General features: G+C 42.7%; 1 protein-coding gene across 1 annotated transcript in view; it reads right to left on the reverse strand.

The window, feature by feature from the left end:
* Positions 1-5,236: 5,236 nt before the first annotated feature.
* LOC309631111 (uncharacterized protein) overlaps positions 5,237-24,016 on the reverse strand; it is a 208,653-nt gene continuing 189,873 nt past the window's right edge. The window contains exons 6-9 of the mRNA XM_082397191.1: positions 14,422-14,494; positions 13,057-13,125; positions 9,727-9,800; positions 5,237-5,270 (exon numbers count right to left, since the gene is read on the reverse strand). Of these exons, the coding sequence (XP_082253317.1) occupies positions 5,249-5,270; positions 9,727-9,800; positions 13,057-13,125; positions 14,422-14,494 (238 nt within the window). The 3' untranslated portion in view covers positions 5,237-5,248. The remainder of the gene's footprint in view (positions 5,271-9,726; positions 9,801-13,056; positions 13,126-14,421; positions 14,495-24,016) is intronic.

A 24,016-nucleotide genomic window follows, 5' to 3' on the forward strand; every position in this document is an offset into this window, starting at 1 on the left:
TGTGATTCCATCTTTGATTAGTACTAACGGTCTATGGGGAAGAGAGGAGAAGCTGTTTCCATCTTTCATGCTGTGTGGAATCAATAGCCACTAAGTATACGTACCATCCATAGAGCTTCTGTCTCAGACCCTCTCAGGCCTACTGCCTCCACATCGCTCTCCCTAAAAAACCTATGATAAGTCTCTAAGAAAGACTATATAGAATTATTAATTTTAAAAACATAAACTTTTTCCTACAAACACATAAACTGTAGAAGTTAAATATCCAGAGATGCTTGGATTCCTAAATTGTTAAGAAGAATGTGGAAGAGTGAGAAAGAGTTATGATGATGCCAAAGGGGGACGTGCAAGGAAATATGTCTAAAGGAAAGATTAAAGAATGGATTAAAGTCCTGCATTGGTGTCATCACAGACCGGGCACTCAGCTCACGTCTCCAAGCTCCTTCCATCCCCCAAAGAGCTGCCCTTGGCCACCACACAGGCCTGGGGGTGAGCCCCTGGTTGTACCCCTGCCCCCTCTGGGAGGAGGGACCAGAGCAGGGGCCACCGTGGGCCCTGGAAGTGGGTTTGGGGCCTTGGCAGCAGGGAATTCTGAGGTTGTGTGTGTCTGTGGCTTGTGGCCGGAAGGTGGGGTACTGGCTGTGAGTGGAATGTCCCTTTGGTCCCAAGGACCCCTGCCCCTTGGGGATGGGTGTGGCAAGAGGGGGCCAGAGTTGGGACCCAGAGCGGAGTCCCAACAATCTGAGACTAAGGACGGTGTTGGGAATGGACTCCTTAAGCCACATTTGATACTTCTGACATCAACAGAAATATAAAGAAGAGTGGACTCCAGGATGGTAGTTCATATACATAAAAAATAATGTTACAGAAAATCGAATAAAGTGCTTAATCTAACCATCCCTCACTCTTCAGCTATAATTTTCCTTACATCACCTCCCTGCAAAGTGTCAACTAACCATGTTTAGTCCCTGTTAGAACGGGTAGACTTCCCTGGAACTGTAATAGCCAACAGACAGAACTGGATTCAGTGGTTCCCCAGGCCAGCTCTGGTTTAGAAAGCCATTTCTAATTTTGTCTGAGACCCGCTTTCCTGTAATGTCCACATATGGGATAATGTTGGGCAAATCCGTGCCTCATTTATGAGACAGGCTTTCCCATAGGTGCAGCCAGCTCTCATCCCCTCTATCCTTCTGCACTCACCCGCCTTGTCCCCTTTCTTTTTTTCCCCACCTCGCCATCCCCTCCTTGTCCCCTTTCCAGCTGAGTTATTGTCATACATTTTTCTAACGTCTCTTCCTTCCTGACACCCCAGGTAACATCTCCATAAATGATTCCTGAATCCTTTCCTACTGCTGCTCTCTCTGGACCCTTCCCTCCCATACCGAATCCTGAGCTCACTGTAACCTCCACTCTTACTCTGCTAAACCAGCCCCTCTCCTACCTTCCATGCTTATGGTAAATGGTACCACCATTGTTTGCTTTTTCTCACCCAGAACCAAGGCCTGATGATTTTAACACGCACTAGCCCTCAAGCTCATCTGTCGCTTTTCCTCCGCACTCACGCTGCCCTAATCCAGACCATCTTCATTTACACTGAGATCATTACACAAGTTCTGCCCCTGGTTACCTTCCTTCCCACACCTCCCACACAGCCCACCTCACAGCAGGGTCCTCACATTTCCCAGAATTCCTTACGAAGTTTTAAAAAATGTGATGGCCTAGGATTTCCCTCAGTTTTACTGGATTGGAACCTCGTACGGGGTAGCCCGGGAATAGCTCAGAATTTTTACAAAACTCCCCAGGTAACAAACGCAACCAGTCTGCAGGTCTGGAACCAGGAACCACTGCATACTGTAGCCCAAGAAACCTTCCAGAAATATCAGTTCAGAGATGCTGAGTGGCTCCCACTGGCCCCAAATGCTGTCTCAAAACTGAAGCCCGCCTTTGAAGACGTTCCACAGTCTGTCTGCTCTGAGCCCTCACACTGCCTCCTCCTAGTCACTTCCCTGTGGTCAAAGCCATCGACTTGGTTTCTTCCTAACACCTGTGGACAGCCTCCCAATCTGAGCCTGTGCTGGCTGCATTCCCTCCTCGCCCCTCTTCCGGGAAGCCTCTGCCACCGCTGTTCCCTGACCTCCGGGGAGCCTGCCGTCTGGACCCCTCTTCTGATGCGTGGCATCTGTTGGCCCTAATTGTAGTTCATCCTGCTCCAGCCAGGCCCTGTGTTTGGCACAGGACAGCTGCTTGATAGATGCTCCCCCGCCCCCGTCTCCTCCCGTCAGAGTAGAACTGAGTGACTGCTGTGTCCCTCAGTGTCATGTATCCCGAGCCCGGTCCAGGGCCTTTCAAACAGGAGACACTCAGGACTTGGCTGTTAATGACCGTGGTGCTTATCAAACTTGGACTATTTTTTTTTAACCAAAAGACTACAACATTAATTTTTTTTCTTAAAGTTTGTACCAAACTGTGTAAAAAAGAAGACCTGCAGCCCTTGGACTCAACCCAGGAACTTATATTTCCACCTGAACTAACGGTATGTTCTTTTCTCCTGATTTATTTCTCTTTTTATGTCAACTCTAAGGGAATGAACAGTCCATCACCTCATCCCCAGGTGATACCTTCCAGCATCTTTAACTCAGATATCTTAACGTGAATGTCGAAAGGAAAATGTAAAATATCTTCAAAGACAAACACTCTCTTCCTTATAACTTGTTTCTTTAGTTTTTGCCCCACTAAAAATAAAGCCAAAGTGAGCAAGGATTTACTATCTATCATAGGAAATTTTACTTACTCAAAATGTTAATTGACTTCATATCAATTTGCCCCATGGGTACCTTTGCACTACCGTCACCTTCAGGAAACTGTGGAAGGCATTCCCCTCCCTACCCTGCCCCTGGGTGGACCCACCTTGTCCATGACCTTTCATCTAGTAGAACTCATCTCCTTCTGTGTCCAAAGCAGGACAGTCAGAGTCTGTTTTGGCACACAGGCATCTTTATTAAAATCCAAAGAAAACCCAGGGTACAAACTGTAAGCAGGTGAGGGCAGTTACCAGCTCCCTATATCACTCACCTGACAGCTTGGCACAGGGTTAAAGCATTTTCTTTTCTTTTTAAGAACTTGTTCCTCCAGGCATCTCTTGGACTCATTTGTAATTGTTGCACAAACTTCTATGGGGAGCATCCCAAACGTCGGCACTGAGCTAGGCCCTTGGGATACAGAAATGATACACTGCCTGTCTCTCAGGAGCTCACAGTCAGATGGAAGAGTCAGACAGATGTGCCCATAACAATTAACAATAGAAGGCCAAGAGGGTTGTATGGAGACCTAGGAACCGGGGTCTGGGAGTGGAGCAGAGAGCAAGAGGTGGGAGAGGGTGGACATCCAGAGAGACTTTGCCAAAGAGCTAAGCTTGAGCTGAAACTTGAATTATAAATAGAAGTTATCAAGAAGTAGGAAGGGGAAATGAATGGGACATGGAGAGGGAATTCTAGGTAAAGTAAACATCACGTGTATTGGCTAGTGGCTTTGCGGAACTCAGAACTTTCAGGAAAAACCAACAATCCCAAATGATGAGGGCATCGCCTGTTGGAGGGTTCACTGTAACCCCCAGCCCTACCCCAAAGTGTGGGACTGGAAAGGGCGGAGAAGGGCAGATCCTGATGGGCCTTTAGTGCAGATCTAAAGAATATAAATGTTTTGTGCAGGTAATGGAGAGTCATGAAAGGATTTCAATAAAGGATATTTACCATTTTGAAAGATTACTCTGGCTGTTGTATGGGGTAAACATTGGAAGGGGTCACAAGTGAATGCAGGGTGACAGGTGGGTATCACACAGCGCAGGAGAGGGACAATGGTGTCTAGGATTAGGGTGCTGGTGGTGGAGATGGAGAGAGGGGGCAGATGGGAGAGAGGGTTAAGAGGCAAAATCAATAGGGTTTGATGGAGGATTGGGATTGAACAGTTTGAGTTTTGTCTTATTTATTAGTGGAAGAAGATTGAAGATTGATGGGAAGAATACAAGTAAAAGGGAGAAGCTGAAAACTTCAGAGATGGAAGGGGTGGGTGAAAAGCATAGACTGAGGAACGCCTTCTCTATTTCTTTCAGAAACTTTTTACTAACACAGTCTTCTCAAGTCTGGGGAGGAATGCCCCTGTACTCCCTAGAGCTCTGTCCTTATCCTGTAGGGTATCTTCTGCCAGATCGACATCACCTATGTACTCACTAGGTTGTGAGCACAAGCCACCTGTAAGGAAAATGTGGCATTCACTGCTGTGTCACCATTGCCCTGCAGGGCATCTCAATTTTTTGGTCTCAAGACTGCTTATGCCCTTAAAAAATGATCGAGGGCCCTAAAGAGCCTTTGTTTATGTGGGTTATATCTATTAACATTTGAAGTATTTGAAATTAAAACTGGGAATTTTTTGTCTTGTTTTCTTTTGTTTTTGGCCACACCGCGTGGCTTGCAGGATCTTAGTTCCCCGACCAGGGATTGAACCCGGGTCCCAGCGGTGAAAGCACCGAGTCCCAACCACTGGACTGCCAGGGAATTCCCCAAACTGGGAAATGCTTTACACATTTTTTAACTTGAGAATAACATGGATGTGGACCTAGAGACTGTCATACAGAGTGAAGTAAGTCAGAAAGAGAAAAACAAATATCGTATATTAACGTATATATGTGGAGTCTGAAAAAACTGGTATAGACAATCTTATTTACAAAGCAGATACAGAGACACAGACATAGAGAACAAATGTATGGATACCGAGGGGGAAAGGAGAGGGTGGGATTAATTGGGAGATTGGGATTGACATAGATACACCATTTTTTTTTAAATAGTTTGGGGTCTTTTATTTTTTTTTTAAATAAACTTATTTATTTATTTATTTTTGGCTGTGTTGGGTCTTCGTTGCTGCGCGCGGGCTTTCTCTAGTTGCAGCGAGCAAGGGCCACTCTTTGTTGCGGTGCGCGGGCTTCACATTGCAGTGGCTTCTGTTGTTGAGGAGCATGGGCTCTAGGTGCATGGGCTTCAGTAGCTGTGGCTCTTGGGCTCTAGAACACAGGCTCAGTAGTTGTGGAGCACAGGCATGTGGGATCTTCCCGGACCAGGGCTCAAACCCGTGTCCCCTGCATTGGCAGGTGGATTCTTAACCACTGCGCCACCAGGGAAGTCTGACACAAATACACTATTGATACCATGTATAAAATAGATAACAAATGAGAACCTACTTTATAGCACAGGGAACTCTACTCAATGCTCTGTGGTGACCTAAATGGGAAGGAAATCCAAAAAAAGAGGGGATATATGTATACGTATAGCTGATTCACTTTGCTGTGCAGTAGAAACTAACACAATATTGTAAAGCAACTGTACTCCAATAAAAATTTTTTAAAAAAAGAAAATAACATGGGTGAACACATTGCACATTAGCATGAATAACATATGGTTCATGAAGAATAACTCTATCTTTCCAAAGAGAAATCAGTGAGAAGAGTGGCATTGTTTTACAATTTTTGCAAAGCTCTTTAATACTGGCTTAAAAGACAGCTGGATTTGCATATCTGCTTCTACATTCAGCCTGTCACTGTACCACACATGATGCAACCTTTGGAAAGCTCCAGTGTAACTCGTGAGAGAATGAGAAGGAAGAGGGTAAATATTATTATAAAATAGTTTTGACCTTGGAATCCCTGAAAGGAATCCATGGACTATCCTCTGAGAACCACTGGCCCAACCTGATGAGACAAACGTACGGATTGTTTCATTAACTGGAGTTTTAATCAGTTCCCAGAAACTTCCACCTCTCTGTCATTCTTTCTGACAAAACACATAACTAAGACAAGATTTACAGAATTCTTATGAAAAGAAATTCTCTTTTAGCCAATCTGCCTTTATTGTTCAATTTCCATCACTTTAGTCAGTTAAGCAACTTCCACCATGATTTTTGTTCAGTGTTGAAATTATTCAGTGTGAAATGATTTATGGAAACAGAACTCCACCCAAAGATCTGCCCTTTTGATGGCTCCCACAAAGAGCAAAACAGTTTTGCATAAAATATTTTTATAAAGGTATCATCAAATTTAATTTCAAACAAATTAATTCAATTCCCTTGAGAAATGGTTTCCTTATTTTTTTTTAACTAGCGGAAGTTGTTTAAACCATGTTTTTTCCAGATGCGTGGAGCCATTTCAACTTTAGAGGACTCCAGGCAGGGAGCCTGGTGCCCTCGGGTTCATGGTTCTCTTCCCATTAACCATCTGTGTCTCCTTGACTAGGTCACATCCTCTCTTTGAGCCTCATTCTTATTCCCTTCTATAAAACTAGACCAGTGGTTCTCAGATTTACTCATGTGAAGGAGCAAGCAGAAGTCAAGGGCTTTTCCTTGAATACCATATTCTTTGCTGAACATCATAAAATAGTGGCAAATTTAGTTAGGCTGAGTGGAATAGGAACAATTTTAGACTTAGAAAATATGACTTATTATATGGTCCCTGTACCAGGTCAAAACAGGAAGCACAGAAGTCCATTAAAAAGAAGAGAAAGGAAAAGAAAAGGTCACCCAATTAAGCATGATCTACTCTTTGCAAATCACCCTCATAAATATTTACTTGTTCATTCCATCTTATTGTCAGCTCTCACTTGCAGTGCCCTTGGTTTTAGAGAAACGAAATGGGAGGAAAACTTTAACAAAATTCTGCTCTTTAACTACTTCTGCTAACTGAGAAAAGTCCAACTTTCCGCTGTAGCTGTAAAACCCCTCAATCTTGCTTGGGAAACAATGATGGTCGGTGAAAGGAAGGTCCCTATTGGCTTTAAAAAGTCTGACATTCTGTTCTTTTACCATGTTTCAACAAACAGCCAGCCTTACCTCACAGAAGTATGGCCTCTGAGAGCCAAAATAGCTTCTAGTCAGATCCCTAATTTGCAGATAAAATCAAGTCTAGAGAGTCACTGAGATTTTCCTAAATTCACCTGGCTCCCTAGTGGTCAGTCAGGGCTTAGAACCTGGGTCTCCCGTTTCCTGATGGACTCAGTGTTTTTGCACTTTGCAAGCTTGCCTGATAATAAATAGCACACACTCCCGGTGCACATACAGTTAATTCTCTGTTGATGTTCTGTTATCATTTGTAACTTAGCCAGCAATTATTTCTTCGGTTGAGAAGTTGACATTAGAAATCTCATCCCTGGCACATAAGATTCTTGTTTGTTTATAAGATAAGATTTAATTAAAATCCACTTAGTTTTTTTTTTTTTTTAAACTAGAAGAGATGGAAAAATTAATATGCAAAGCAGTGAATTTAATTGTGAATTGATTAGGCTACTGGTCTATGAGTATCTGTCTTTGTTTTGTTATCCATGGTGGGTTCCATTAAATCTTGCTCAGTTTGTAAGCTCTAATGAAGGCCGTGTGTTTGTCATTGACACCAGCATTAAGTCTGCATTTATCTGTTGCTGAGATTGGCAAAAGAGCCCAAAAAGAAATGTCTGGCTTTCTATGGGGAGAGGACTCCCTGGATCACCCTAGGAACCATAAATGACCTTCTGGGCCTGAAAATGAAGGACTCTAAATCTCCCCTTGTGGGGAACACTTGTGATGGTGACAGCAATGACACCACAGTTCCTACTTTGATTGAAAATCAAAATTAATGAAAGAAGATGTGTCACAGCATCTGCTCACAAATCAAAATACATACCTGGTGATTCAAACTCACTCTTTTGCCCAACTAATAGCCAGCTTGTTATATAATTAAAATCTCTGGCTCCTAAAGAGCAATTTCACCTCTCAGTCCAACTCTAGAATGTGGTTGAAAACAAGCCTCATTTGTCACAGTTTTATTTCACTTTGCTTATTAGGTCTATGATAATTGCTTCTAGGTTACAGTGTTATTTGCAACGTGAAATCTAGCTGGCTTCTTTCCCACTAATGATAATTCTCCTACCTGTAAGGGCCTGATACAAACTTTAAAGAAATGTTCCATCCAATTATTATCTCTCTTGCAAGGATGTTGGAATTATTTATAGTGACTAACACAAAAGATGTGTTCTCATTTATTATAACAAGGTCCTTATGTTACAGATGGTTCTGCTAAAGAAAGCTAAGGCTACTTGCCACTAACCAAATCACAGGATCATGAGGCTGGAAGAAATCATATTTTCCAGTGTGATGCTCAACCGCATCTGATCCTTCGAAAATTCAGAAAATCCTGGTAAAGATTGTACATTGTCTCTCTCTTTTTCTTTAAACTGACTTTTCTTAAAATTTAATTTTATTTATTTTTTATACAGCAGGTTCTTATTAGTTATCTATTTTATACATATTAGTGTATACATGTCAATCCCAATCTCCCAATTCATTCCACCACCACCACCCGCCCCGCCACTTTCCCCCCTTGGTGTCCATACATTTGTTCTCTACATCTGTGTCTCTATTTCTGCCCTGCAAACCGGTTAACCTGTACCATTTTTCTAGGTTCCACATATATGCGTTAATATACAATATTTGTTTTTCTCCTTCTGACTTACTTCACTCTGTATGACAGTCTCTAGATCCATCTACGTCTCTACAAAAGGCCCAATTTCATTCCTCTTTATGGCTGAGTAATATTCCACTGTATATATGTGTCACATCTTCTTTATCCATTCACCTGTCGATGGACACTTAGGTTGCTTCCATGACGTGGCTATTGTAAATAGAGCTGCAGTGAACACTGGGGTGCATGTGTCTTTTTGAATTATGGTTTTCTCTGGGTATATGCCCAGTAGTGGGATTGCTGGGTCATATGGTAGTTCTATTTTTAGTTTTTTAAGGAACCTCCATACTGTTCTCCATAGTGGCTGTATCCATTTACATTCCCACCAACAGTGCAAGAGGGTTCCCTTTTCTCCACACCCTCCCCAGCATTTGTTGTTTGTAGAGTTTCTGATGATACCCATTCTTGTACATTTTCTCTTGAGACTCAGTTTTCTGCACAGAGCTGTGGCTCAACAGATGTTTGCTGATTCACCCGGAAACTCCTCCAGCTGCCCTAGCTACCTCCATTGTTCAAGGGGCGCTTCGTGGGTTTCTCCCCTCCAGCAGCAGAGGGCAACAGCGACCACATTCCCTGTTAAACAGCCCGTGGTGTTTTCACAGGCCAAAATAGTCACCAGGCACTCACTCCTTCAGTTTTCCCTTCTCCAAGCAGCCTGTCCCAAAGGTATCCAACAAGGAGAGGCTTTTTTTTTTTTTTTTTTTTTTACTATTTAGAACTCAATTCTTTCTTTTTTTTTTTTTTGGTACTCAATTCCATAGCCCAATATTACTCTGTGAAAAGTACAGGTAAAATAAAATCATTTTAAAACACTTATTTGGGGGGCTTCCCTGGTGGCGCAGTGGTTAAGAAGCCACCTGCCATTGCAGGGGACACGGGTTCGAGCCCCGGTCTGGGAAGATCCCACATGCTGCGGAGCAACTAAGCCCGCGAGCCACAGCTACTGAGCCTGCATGCCACAACTACTGAGCCCACGTGCCACAACTACTGTAGCCTGCGGGCCTAGAGCCCGTGCTCTGCAACGAGAGAAGCCACCACAATGAGAAGCCTGCGCACCGCAACGAAGAGCAGCCCCCACTCGCTGCAACTAAAGCCCGCACGCAGCAACAAAGACCCAACGCAGCCAAACATACATTAATTAATTAATAAAAACACTAATTTGTCTATTAATTGTATAGTTATTAAGCACTTACCATGTGCCAGGCACTGGGCTATATGCTGGTAAATCATGAAAAAGACATGATTTCTTCCCTAGGAACTCATCGTACTGTGGGAAAGATAGATGTAGAAAAAGAGCGATAAGTGTGATACTATTTGCCTGCACCACTCGGCTTGCAGGATCTTAGATTGAACCCAGGCCCTAGGCCGTGAAAGCGTGGAGTCCTAACCACTGGACCGCCAGGGAATTCCCAATATTTTCTTTTTCATCAGTGGAATCTTCCTCTACAAACTAAGGGATGCTTTCAAAATTGTACTGTTTTTGGATTAGCCCAGTTACAGCGATTTTTAAATTTTAATGAAGGAGAATTTGGGGATTTTTAAGTGAGGAAAAGACAAAAATAAATACCCATTTTAAACACTGCATACATACAAAACAGAAATAGACTCACAGACATAGAGAACAGACTTGTGGTTGCCAAGGGGGTGGGGGTTGGGTGAGGGATGGAGTGGGGAGTTCGGGTTAGCAGATGTCAGCTATTATATATGGAATGGATAAACAACAAGGTCCTACTGTATAGCACAGGGAACTATATTCAGTATCCTATGATAAACCATAATGGAAAAGAATATATAAAAAAAGAATGTAGGGCTTCCCTGGTGGCGCAGTGGTTGAGAGTCTGTCTGCCAATGCAGGGGACACGGGTTCGAGCCCTGGTCTGGGAAGAACCCACATGCCGCGGAGCAACTAGGCCCGTGAGCCACAACTACTGAGCCTGCGCGTCTGGAGCCTGTGCTCCGCAACAAGAGAGGCCGCGATAGTGAGAGGCCCGCGCACCGCGATGAAGAGTGGCCCCCGCTCGCCGCAACTAGAGAAAGCCCTCGCACAGAAACGAAGACCCAACACAGCCAAAAATAAATAAATAAATAAATAAATAAATAAATAAATAAATAAATAAATAAAAGAATGTGTATATGTATATATATATGTACAACCGAATCACTTTGCTGTACAGCAGAAATTAACACAACATTGTAAATCAACTACATGTCAATTTAAAAAAAACAGCAAAAAACTCCACACTGCATGCATTAATTTTAAAGCTAGATATAAAGTTGCAAGTGCTAATCGAAAATAAATATCTTGTGTTTTTTATGCTCTTCTTAACGTTTTTTTCTCAATTTTCTATTAACAAATCTATTTGACTTTGCTAATAAGAAAACAGTGTGTTTTTAAATGTTGCTTTCTATCTTGTAGAAATGAGAATTAGAATGCAGAATTACTAATCAGATATGTACAACAAGAGAAATTCTACCTAATATACCTTTTCTGTCATTATTGTAGTCCTCTGGAAAACTGAAAATTGTAGTTTACACACACAAAACCCCAGCTGTCATTGCTGCTGATTTCACCTGTGGTTTCAGAACTGCTGAGTCAACTTCATGGTTCTGGTTCTTTAAGAGATTAACTCAGTCTCTCAATCTTTACTTACTCTGCCTTTGACCTTGGCTCATGTTGTAGTAAATATTCTTTGAAATCTAAATAAATATCTGTTTTATAATTTCAAAGGGCAGGGACCTCAATATGCACGCATTCAGTGTCAAATCACAGTCATGTTAGAACGAGTCAAATAAGTTCATGTTCTGAGTTCAGAGTGCAATTTAACAGAAAGGTGGACAAGTGGACAGCTGTCTTCTTTCTAGATGAATCCTTAGACTCCTGAGCTGGGATACCTGTTCTAAATTAGCCTATTTGATATGTAAAACAGAACCTTATTAAAGAAAATTCTGCCCCGAAATGAATTCATCAGTCACATCTATTTATGTATTAATCAAATGGTCTTAGCTCCAAGAAGTACTCAAAGAAAACCTTATTTAAAATGAGAGTCGCAGCATTTATTTCAGGTTCTTTTTAAAGAATCTTGCTTTCTGTCCAACTTCCCAAAATTAAAGCATGAGCTCCCTCTGCTGAGTGAATTATTGTATGAAACAGAATCTAAAACATTTGTGCAGTGCCTGTGATGCCAGAAAATTCTTAGAAACAAGCAATTATGAAGTGAAAAAAAATATTTTCCTTTTTAAAAATCATGACTATAATATGGGATGGAATGGAAAGGTGGAGGAGAGTAATTTACAAGGTAGAGATTCATTAGTTGAGATTTTTCCCCCTAAGCCTCACTCCTGCATGGCGACACTTTATAACCACCATTGATGGAATCACCAGGAAGTGTTTACAAGCCCCTGTTCTCACACCTACCCTATTACCTGGCTTTGGTTCTTCATAGCACTTAATCATATATGAAATTACCATCCTTGTTTATTCATTGATCTGGTGATGGCTGTCTTCCCCTGCTAAAATGCTGGCTTCCTGTTAGAGAAGAACTTGTCTGCTCTCAGCCCTAGAACAGTGCCAGGCACACAGTAGGCGCACAGGAATATTTGTTAACCGGGTGGAGGAAGAGAGGGAAGCAGGAAGTCAGGTTAGCACTTGCTGAAATTGTCACCTAGGAATATGATCCATTTAGAGAACGATTTGGTGCCAGTCATGTGGAACTGGATACAAATTAGTAGGAAATGAGAGAAAGAGAGAATTACTGAAGGTGTAGTGAAAGGGGTGTGGAATTCAGTCTTAACCTTAAAGATGGGGTGGGTTTGGTCAAGTTAGACAAGGAAGCAAGCAAGCATTGTGCTAGGCACTGGGATACAATGGTCTTAAAAAAAAAAAAAAAGGCATGGGCGCCACCCTCACGAAGCCTACAGTTTAAGCGTGAAGATAGATGTCAAACAAATAATCACACAAACTAAAATTTCACCTGGACAAGTGCTCCAAAGGAGAGGCGCATGGTGTTAGGGGAACAGATAACAGGAGGACCGATTTCATAGGGGAGTTAGAGAAGGCTTCTCCTAGCTGAGATCAGAGGGTAAGTGGGGATAGCCAGGTAAAGAGGATGAGTGCAGCGCATGCCGAGGGCTGGAGATGGACAACAGCGCTGCTGCTGGACCACGAGGGAAGAGGCTGGAGGTGGACCCATCACCCGGGAGGCAGCGCCGACTTTGTGGAGCAAGAAAGGGTTCTAATGATTTCCGTATTTCTTCAGGGCTTCTAAGCTATTTTGACTCTCTTTTTCTTACATTCTGTATTTACAAGATGGTCCACAATGAGTATATGTTACTTTAATAATCAGAAAAATGGGACATTTACGAACGAAAAAGTTGTCACCATATGTCCACTGGAGCCTTCTTTCCCTACTCGCCTTCTTTTCCAGGCTTACAGAATATGAATGACGATATCTCGCTTTCGGGCGGGACAGCCTGGGAGAGGCCGCCACACAGCTCCCAGAGGCGAAAGCACAGCGGTGAATCACCTGAGAACCTGGGCTGCACAGCAGATCCTGGCTCTGTGTCCTCTTGGCCCACCATCCGGGTGTGGGTACCTTAGTGAGGAAAGGTTGTATCACTCAGTATTTCTGCCGTTTCCTGCTACATCCATCTGTGCTTTCCACAAGGCCAAATCAGACGGACTACTTAATTTCAGATCTTTGTGGCATAAGCCACTTGAATGACCAGGTTCTGAGGGAGGTGGGCGCTGCCTTCCTGGTCCCCCCACCCAGGCCCCAAACCTTGTATGCCGTTGTCTGTTGAGGGTCAATCCCATCCAGAAAGTCTATGTTAACAGCCCCCAAAGGGGATTTTTAACTTGTTGCCTTAAAAAGACAGCTAATGGATTCGTTGAGAGCAACTGAACTGGTAATCAATGTGAATGAGAATGACACAATTTATTCAACCTTTTAGGGTAATTCTATATTATAGCAACTATAATATGTCATATATAGCTATAAAATATTAACTATAAACTATAATCTACATATAAATAACATACCACAGAGTTATCCTTGTTACCCCTCAGTGTCTCTGTATGAAAGAATTGTTGGGGCGGCTTCCCTGGTGGTGCAGTGGTTAAGAATCCGCCTGTCAATGCAGGGGACACGGGTTCGAGCCCTGGTCTGGGAAGATCCCACATGCCGTGGAGCAACTGGGCCCGTGAGCCGCAACTACTGAGCCTGCGCATTTGGAGCCTGTGCTCCGCAACAAGAGAGGCCGCGATAGTGAGAGGCCCGCGCACCACGATGAAGAGTGGCCCCCACTTGCCGCAACTAGAGAAAGCCCTCGCACAGAAACGAAGACCCAACACAGCCAATAAATAAATAAATTAAATTAAAAAAAAAAATTGTTGGGTTGTGTCTGCAGCCCAGTCTAAACCCTCCTCTTTGAACGCTGGGGCTTTGCGTTTCTGTTGGCTTCCTCTGGATCCTGTTCTGTTCACATTCTAGCTGCCTGAGTTAGAACGGCTGTATCTCTCTGCGAGGGCCTTTAACCACTGATGGTAATCTCAGTCTATCTGCAGTCCACTGTTCAAAGTGAATTCTTCAAAGATGGAATCCTCATCCATGGCCTTCCCTGGGAGGCAGCTTCTCCAGAAGGAAGGTTGTGACTGTGTGTTGCCCATGGGCCATCGTTTCTCTGCCCTCACTCACACCTGACGCCCTCGTTCCTTGTCAGCTCTGGGCTGCCTGCATCTGTACTGCAGCCGTGGGAAGGGGTCAATAGTGCTTCATTGGGAAAAATTTTAACTATAGTGGAATCCCCAGAAGAGTATTCATGAGGATCACAAGACATCTTTCATGGTGTCAAGAGCCTATTGACTATAAAATACCTAGACTTATACTGACCTCGTCAGGTAAATTAATTGGAAAGGGAAGTTCCCACAGGACCATCCTGGGGAAGTGCCCCTCTGTGGTGAAACTGAAGACAAAACAGAACACATTTTGGTTTACAAACTACACGAGAAAAATAGGTCTCTTTTTACTTTTTTTTTTTTAATAAATTTCTTTTTCTTTTTCTTTTTTTAATAAATAAATAAATTTATTTATTTGTTTGTTTGCTTATTTATTTATTTATTTACCTTTGGCTGCGTTGGGTCTTTGCCGCTGTGCATGGGCCGTCTCTAGCTGCAGTGAGCGGGGCCCACTCCTCGCCGCAGTGCGCGGGCTTCTCATTGCGGTGGCTTCTCTCGTTGTGGAGCACGGGCTCTGGGCACACGGGCTTCAGTAGTTGTGGCTTGAGGGCTCTAGAGCACAGGCTCAGTAGTTGTGGCACACGGGCTTCAGTAGTTGTGGCTTGAGGGCTCTAGAGCGCGGGCTTCAGTAGTTGTGGCGCACGGGCTTAGTTGCTCCACGGCATATGGGATCTTCCTGGACCAGGGCTCAAACCCATGTCCCCTGCACTGGCAGGCGGACTCTTCACCACTGCGCCACCAGGGAAGCCCTTTACTTGACTTTTGACCAAAAAATGTTTTAGCCAATCTGACCCTCTGCCTTATCCATCAAGCTGCCTTTTGAATGTCTTTTACCTCTTACCATGAAGCACACCCCCTTCAAAGGATAAACATTTATTGCCACAGAGGCCACAGGCCTTGAAAGAACATCCCTCCCAGAGGGCTCCCCAGATGTCTTGAGGAAGACAGCACTGCTGAGATGAGTGTGTGGTCTCTCCCAAGGAGACTACTTCCAGGGGAGTAATATTTAGTTGCACGTCTACGGTTCAGGATTTGGGTTGAAAATAATCATATGCCTCTATGGCTGTCTTTCATTGATTGATGTTCTTGCTGTCATTTGGATTTTGTTTGTTCATGTCACTGTTCTTGTGAGTAACATACCTGTGTTTACCACTGACCCTCTCAAGATATTTCAGCTCTTCAAACTCACCCACATGCTCTCTCCCACAGTATACCATCTGTCTGCCATTGTCACATTTACTCACTGATTCAGACCCTTCTGCCCAATAAATTGTCCCTTGTAGCCTCGGCAGAGTGCTTCCCGTAAGCTGGAGGAGTCTTGCTCTGTTAGCACAGGTGGAAAGCTTTTTCTCCAAGGCAGGGTCCCTAGATACATCTGGATATAACCATATCATGGGAGAGTCACGATACTATGTGTGACTATTTTCAATTTCATTTTAACTTTAGAATGCATTTTTATAATAAGAATACTCCTGGATTAATAAAGTATAAGGTTGTTTCAGTAGTATATGGTGCCTTTAAATTAATGCTTCTTCCCCCACCCCCCAACAAGAAGGAACGCAGTAAATTCCTTTAAATGATCATTTTCTTTCTGGAGAAACACATGCAAGCCTTAAACCAGATCAAGTCCTAGTTTCTGTTTTCATTTCTGTCTTTAGAAAGGTATAAGATTATGAAGTTTATGATGTCCACTTTCATTTGTTTTAGTTACTTTATTTTTATCTTGAATTGGATTCAACATAATAAAAATAGAGTTTGCAGCAAATATTTTATAAATGCCTAGGTGCAAACAATAATAACAGATTAGGTGTTGATCTACATCATTAGAGGGCTTTAGGTCATTGCACTATTTTCTTATCCATCTTCTTTAAAAGTTCTAAAAACCTAGGATCCTCAGCATCACAAATCATATCATTGAAAGAGACTAATAAGCTTGTGGTATAGGTGAGGAGGGTTGAGGTCCAAAGAAATTTAATTATTTCAACAAGGTCTCACAGTGAATGGGTGGCAAAACCAGGACCAGAACTCTCAAATAGTAAAAATACTGAAACCAAGTAGCATATGCTTAAACGTCTGAAATAAAATGTTAGGGGTTAGTAGAAGCCTATCAACAGGGGGCAGCAAAGACCTTCTCGCCTGCCTCGGTGTAATTTATGTTCTAGTTTTAGGGAAGTGGCTTTTTCTCTGATGTGGTTTCTGACGTGACAGAACCAGGAAAACAGATGTGTTATCAGTCCTGGCCTTAGTGACAATGAGAAATCAGGTGGTCGCTGGCTAGGTGGTGTCTCCAGGCCAGAATATGTACCACAGAGCCCAGTGGATGACAGCACCTCTGTTCCTAGGTTATTACTGAGTGGGGCAGCTGTCTCTGCAGGAAGACAGCATTTAAAGCACTCGAAACTGGATTTTTCACTAAGAATTGTTTCCAATAGTCAATAAATTAGGCAAAGGAGAGCAACAAAAGTAAGAAACTGCCAGAAATTCTCATGTGCATTTCTAAGCAAATACCAGCGACCATAGTCATGTCAGCTGCATGGCTATGGGGTTGGAAAATGAGGTGAAGTTGGGAGGGGAAGATGAAAGATAAATTCAGAGTGCGGGTGCAAAAGGCTAGGCTGAACCAGCCCCCTTCCCAGCCTACAGGGGGGCACTGGGGTCTCGGCGGGCTTCCCCTCCAGTCTGCTGCCTCCCGCTCTTTCTCATGCTTGGCCCCCTTTCCTCCTGTGGTCCTCTCCGCCTTCCCCTGGGTCTCAGACCTTCCTGTGCTTCCAGCCCCGCACTCAGGACTCAGACTCCAGTTTCCACTGATGAAGGGGGCGGGAGGGGGCGTGTGCTTACTCAGGCACTTGTCCTCAGCTCCCACTAAAGAAGTTTGTCCCCCGTCCAGCTCAGCTGACAGTGGAAATGGATTTTATCAACCTACCTGTACTTCTCCAGCAACACAAATTAGTGTTCCGAGAGCATAATAACACCTTTTCTTATCTGTCCCCTGGAGTCAGAGTCTGCCCTGTCAGTTGCAAAGCCACATGTGGAAATCATCGGGGAGGTAAGCCCTTCACTGGGTATAGGACCAGGTCAAGTATGGACTGAAAAATCAACTTAGAATGTACGTATACGCATATACACATACATTTGTGCTTTTTTTATAAAAGTGAAACATGTCCTTTCATGGCTGTTTGACAAATATGGAAGGATGTAAGGAAGAACACTGAAATCTCTTATAAACCTACCTCCAGTATACAGCCCCAGTCAAAGTATTCTGAAAATATTAAAAACTTGATTCTCATACAAATCTAAACTAAGCACACATGAAAGATTTATTTAACTCATCACTGAAGGAAGCAGCTAGATGAGAAAACTGAACGAAAGTGAAGTTGAGAGACTGAGTGTACATGCACTGAGAGAACAAGGAAGGAAGACCGCTAGTTTAGATAAAAAGATGGTTCCCATCTTGCAGAGAATAAAACCATAATCTTTAAGAGCAGATATAACTTGATTAGCTACTGCGGAAAAAAATCCACATGTTGTCATGTAACTTCACAGAGTCCAGGCTCTCAATCAATAGTAAAGACAGTCATCCTGCTTATCTGCAGTTTCACTTTTCTGTGGTTTCAGTTACCCCTGGTCAATCGCACTCCAAAAATATTAAATGGAAAATTCCAGAAATAAACAATTCATAAGTTTTAAATTGTGCACCATTCTGAGGAGCGTGATGAAATCTCTCGGAGTCCCACTCCATCCTGGCAGGGACGTGAATCACCCCTTAGTTCGGCGTTTCCTTCCCTTTATTCACTTAGTAGCCATCTCGGTTATCCACAGTATTCTAGTGCTTGTGTTCAAGTAACCCTTATTTTACTTCATAATGGTCCCAAAGAGCAAGAGTAGTGATGTTGGCAATCTGGATATTCTCTTACTGTGCCTTATTTATGAACTTTTTCATAGGTATGTATGTATAGGAAAAAAACAATATGTATAGAGTTCAGTACTATTTGCAGTTTCAGGCAGCCGCTGGGGGTCTTGGAATACAGTCCCTTCAGATAAGAGGGGACAACTACAATAACTTAAACAAAGGAATGTTCCCCTAGAGAATCAGATAATCCCTGAGCGGCTCTGCTAGACTGTTTTGATATGACATGGAAAGGACATACAGTCATTCTTTTTTCCAAGCCTTGGATAGTTTTTCTTAACACATCATTATGACTTTAATAGATTTCCTCTAGTCTTAAGAGTTTTTAGGGTGTATATAAATATGTGAATAAATAAAACACATATTTTTACCAAGTGATGATTACGTTTTATATATAATCAGACATGTTTCTTTTTTCACTTTATATTGTATCATGAACATTTTTCCATGTCACTAAATATTTTTCAAAAACAATTTTAGGGCTTCCCTGGTGGCGCAGTGGTTGAGAGTCTGCCTGCCAATGCAGGGGACACGGGTTCGAGCCCTGCTCTGGGGGGATCCCACATGCCGCGGAGCAACTTGGCCCGTGAGCCACAACTGCTGAGCCTGCGCGTCTGGAGCCTGTGCTCCGCAACAGGAGAGGCCGCGACAGTGAGAGGCCCGCGCACCGCGATGAAGAGTGGTCCCCGCTCGCCGCAACTGGAGAGAGCCCTCGCGCAGAAACGAAGACCCAACGCAGCCAAAAATAAATAAATAAATAAAAGAAAACATGTGAATTCACTAAAAAAAAAAAAAAAAAAAAAAAAAAAAAAAAATTTTAATGGCTATGTTTTTTTATTCAGATGGATGTGCTATAATTTATGTAGCCAATCCCTCATTATTGAGAACAATAATATTATAGTGAATGTTCTAGTACATAAATCTTTGCATTCATTTCCACTTATGTCCAATTCCAATTAGTTCCTAGAAGTGAAGTTTCTGTCCACTTTTTAGGTCCTTAATACTTGTAGCCTTTAGGAAGATTATTTCCACTTACACTTTCAGCAACTGAGTATGATTACATTTACTTCATCACACCCTTACCAACACTGGGTATATATATATTTTATATATATTGTATATATACAGTATATATATTTCTAACATATATATTTCTAATATTTGACAGTTTAGAAAAAAGGGTATCTTATTATTTTGATTAGCATTTCTTTAATTATCCGTGAAGTTATACTTTTTAAAAAAATTATATTGACTTTTTAAAACATTTTTTTGGAGTATAATTGCTTTACCATGTTGTGTTAGTTGCTGCTGTATAACAAAGTGAATCGGCTATATGTATACATATATCCCCATATCCCCTCCCTCCCTCTTGCCTCTCCCTCCCACCCTCCCTATAGATCTGTTATGTTTTTATGCTAATAAAATCTCACAAAAATGAACACTAAAGACAGATCTGAAGGACAAAAATACAACCAAAGGCAGCAGGAAGCCTGAGACAAATGCAGGGGGAAAGGATTTTGTGGCTGGAAGCAGAAAGACTTATTGTTGTATGCATGTATGACAGACGGTCACATGCACGTGGTCCTCAGGACCCCAGACCAACCCACTGCTATAGACCTGGGACGAACAGGGGAGAGAGGGCAGAGCAGTGGTCAAAGTTGTTTCCCAGATCAGAAAGCTGGTTCTCCCACTGGCACTGACTGATCTGCTGTGGCTGGGTTGGTTGTTGGCCCACATAGGTTTTCCAGATGGCACAAAAGAGCCTGTTATTTGGAGATCTGCCCGGTGTTCATCCCCAGGATCTCTGGAAGACGTCTGCAGGGGACAGGAGTATTCCCTGTGTTACATGGAATTCCTCTGGTTACATGGAATTACAGAAGGTAAGAACTGACACTCCTTAAAGATCTTCTTTTACATGTTGCCCCATTTGCCTGAATGGAATTCTATCCTCACTCCACCTCCAAATTCAGAGTCCCAGGTCAATAGGAAATTCTCCGCTCTCGGTTTATAAGTTCAAATGTTTTTTAGTTGAGAAGCATGGATCTAATCTTGCACTTTTGCTGGTTTAGAAACTGAAGCCCAAAGGGCTTAAAGCAAACAAGCAAATGAACAAAAACTCCTTCCCAAAATTAATACAGCAGAACCGGGACTAGAACTCCTGTCTCCCAGTTTCCTACGTGACCCTCGTTTGATCAGCACTGCCTGCCTGGAGGGAGATATTGCACAGGCTGGCTTCCAAAGTTGTCAGATGACGTTGACCAGAGCACATGGCCTTCCACTTGCCAGTATTAGAAATGTTTACCTCAAGTGGTCTTTCACTAAGATCTGTTTTATGAAACATGTATGCTTTCTCAGAAAAGCAGAGTTTCCCACATATTCGCTGTCCCAAATCCATCTTCTCTCGTGGTCCAGTCCCCACCCCAACTCATCTTCATCACACCTACCCTCTCAGCTTCACACTGGTAGACAACGAGGAAGAAGAAAAATCCAGTTTAAGTTGAACAGACTAGTTTGGAAAGTTCTTTCTCACATAGACTAGGGAAAGATCTACCCATTTCTTAGTGGATGTCTCTATCTCATCAACACTCCTGCTTGGTTGATTTGCTTTGTGATTGGCTTTGTTTTTGTAAACACAGAGTGTAGATCCTCAGCAGCCCCTCCAAGACCCAGGTAGATGCTCCATCACGCACCAGTTAAGTATTAAAGATGCCACAGGAGAGGCTGTATTTTGTGATGACATGCCTGTCTTAGCAGGAGAACGCTTCCTGGGTGTGCAACCAGCACCACATGCTAAAATCATGTAAGTAAACAAGGGCAGAGTTGGAAAGCCAGAAATATCTAGCAGGTATTATAAAGGCATAATTATCTATTAACAATCTACCCAACTCAGTACATCAAAGTAGTTCACAAAAAAGCAATCCCAGCATTTAGCTTGGTAAAAGAAAATGTCTAAAGAAGAAAGAAAACTGGGTTTGGGAACAGGTAAAAGAGTGTATTCCTGCCAAGATAAGGAGCTGGTGTATGAAGAGCTGGCCATTGCTACCCGAGAATGTAAAGGATGACAATAACTTCCTCAGCTCATGAGATCCCAAAGAGCTATAATTCTCTCTACTGTTTTTCTGAATGTCCATCTTCAAAGGAGCCTGAGTTCCCAGATGTGTCACCAACTGAGCATTGGTTTCAGAAACCTCAAGGATATGCCTTCAGTGGAAGGTGAGAATAACAAAATGCTCCCCTGCGGACGCCCTTTTTTGTCATCCTCAGCATCCAATGAAACCAATGTTTTCCACTTCCATAGTGTTAGCACGGTTTTAATACACTGCCGTGTTGGTGCTCCTGTGAATTACACTGGGGTTCTTGAGATTCTGTTCACACATAAGAGGGCCATGACATCCCATGTAACACTTGGCTCCTTTGTGGTTCTGTTTCCTTCCCAGTCCCACTGATGCCTCCAAGGCCCTGGCATTGCCTGGTGTGGTCCACCTGATAAAAACTCAGGATGACCCATGATAATGGCAGTGAAGTAGAAAGACCATCTGCATAGGACCAGGTGGTATGACCAGAGTGTCTCAGATTCTCATGGTGTTTTCATAGTGGCAGCTGCTACTCCCTGGTGCTATTTTCCAAAGGCCTTTATACACAGGACCACATGTAACCCTCCTCACAACCTTAGAACCTTAGATTATTTATTTGTACTAAGCCTTATTTCAGAATGAATTTGAGGGAGCGAAGAACCCTCTTAGGTTGGCATTTTATGATGAAGACACTGAGGCTTAGAGAGTTCTAGTGAATTGCCTGAGGTCACAGAGCTAGTGGTGGCAGAGCTGAGCTGGTGTTCAAACCCCATGCTCTACCCTACAAGAAACCCCACGCATCATCCCAGGGCATGTTGTCCCTGGCTGACAGGGACCTTGCTGCTATACATTTTCATTCCCTTCTGACATGTTACTCATGATGGGGGCAAGACTCTCCATCAAATACATTTTGATTCTGTTTCATTTGTGTTGTTTAATTTTGAAAAATAAATTTTAAAAGTAACCTTGAAAAATCCCTTGAATTGTCCATAAAGTCCAGAACACAAGATTTTATACATATGATCCTATTCAGTAATGTTTATGCAAACTAAAGTCTGAGAACAACGTGACTTAAAATACGGAACAAAGGTTAAGTTTCTATGCAGGTGTCCGAGTATTGAAATCATTCTCCTTTAACATTCCCATCAAATTCCTGGCTAGGGGTGGAGGGAGAATTCTAAAGACCACCTGCTCGCCTGCAGGGATTAGACTAATCTAAATTAAGCCTCCAGAATGTTTGTGGCTATGAGGATTAAAGGTGATAGAGGAGACTCAGTTTCAGTGAAGGTTGAAGTTCATAGGAAAGTGAAGTATGCACGTGATGGGATTCCATTATGTGATGGTCATATTTTCTGAGCTGTACCAGGTCAAGATACATGGTTTGAGGCACTAGGACATTGTGTCTGAAATCTGTGCTGTCCTAGGAAATTCCTGGAGTGACGGTTAACATTGCATTTGGTTTTCAGTGCGAGAATGTGGAGGCGACCAAAGTCAGGAATCTTGAATTACACTATATCGATAATACCTTTTGTTTGTTACCACCCACGGGATGCAATACAACACAGGTCATTCATCAGACCTGACAAAAAATGAGAACAAAGAAATGTGGAGGAGGCATTTCAACCTTTGATCAAGTCACTGAAGGTCAATTCTTAAGTCCCTTTTCATCATGCAAGTTTTTAAAATACTGATGCGATTTTAATCAACGATGCTGCTTCTATAGAACTTGGGTGCAATTGACTCATCTTAATTCTTCTCATGGAAGTTAGTAAAGAGATGGACCATCCAGAACATCAGACTCAGAGAGGAGTGGGAGGTTTTATGAAGGACACTGAATCCTTGGCCAAAACATAGTACTGGTTCCATAGAATATGGAAGTCATTTGAGGGTTTGAATAGGAAGATGATAGGATCAAAATTACCCTTCAGTGAACCTGGCAGTGCAGTTTGGATGTAAGTGGGAGTGTCCACTGGAAACAAGGTCAAAGGTCATTATAGTATGCCAAGTGAGAGATGATGGCTGGCACCTTGGAGTAGAGAGGAGAATACAGGTACAAGTCGCTGACTAGGTGTGAAGAGTAAAAAGAATCAAAGAAAACCTTGAAATTAGAGATTGGCAGAAGATGAGAGTTCAAGGGGCCAGCAAGCCATTTGAGGGTACTGTCCACAGGCAGTTAGAAGGAAATTCTGGTGCTTTGAGAAATGCTGAGGCTGGAGGTGTACGTTTGGGAGAAGCCATGTGAGTGAATGGCATCACCAAAGGAGAGAATAATATCTGAAAATCCATTTTTAAAACATATATCACACCTAGTTCTTCAGAGATTTCCAAATACAAAGACAAATACTCTAAGACCAGAATCTGAAGTAAAGGGGTGGAGAGAGAAGGAATTGGTCCTATGATTTATTAAGGAAAATTATAGCCACCAAACTCATGGCAGAAGCTGGAGGGAGAAGAGATAGAAACAGAGGCCTGAAAACAGAATCTTTGGCAACACTTTTCATTGGAGTTACTATTAAATTCCCAGACTTCTATCACAGAGAGAACTAAAATTGGATGAACCTAATAATTCCAGGATACCCATCCTAGATATTCAGGGGTATGAATTCAAAAGCTGCCCATATATAAATATTTTTTGGTACCAGGTCAATTTAAAATTTATGTTGGGACTTCCCTGGTGGCACAGTGGTTAAGAATCCGCCTGTCAATGCAGGGGACACGGGTTAGAGCCCTGGTCTGGGAAGATCCCACATGCCGCGGAGCAACTGGGC

This window comes from Balaenoptera borealis, assembly GCF_965194805.1.
Source record: "Balaenoptera borealis genome assembly, chromosome: 6".
NCBI classification, from domain to species: Eukaryota; Metazoa; Chordata; class Mammalia; order Artiodactyla; family Balaenopteridae; genus Balaenoptera; species Balaenoptera borealis.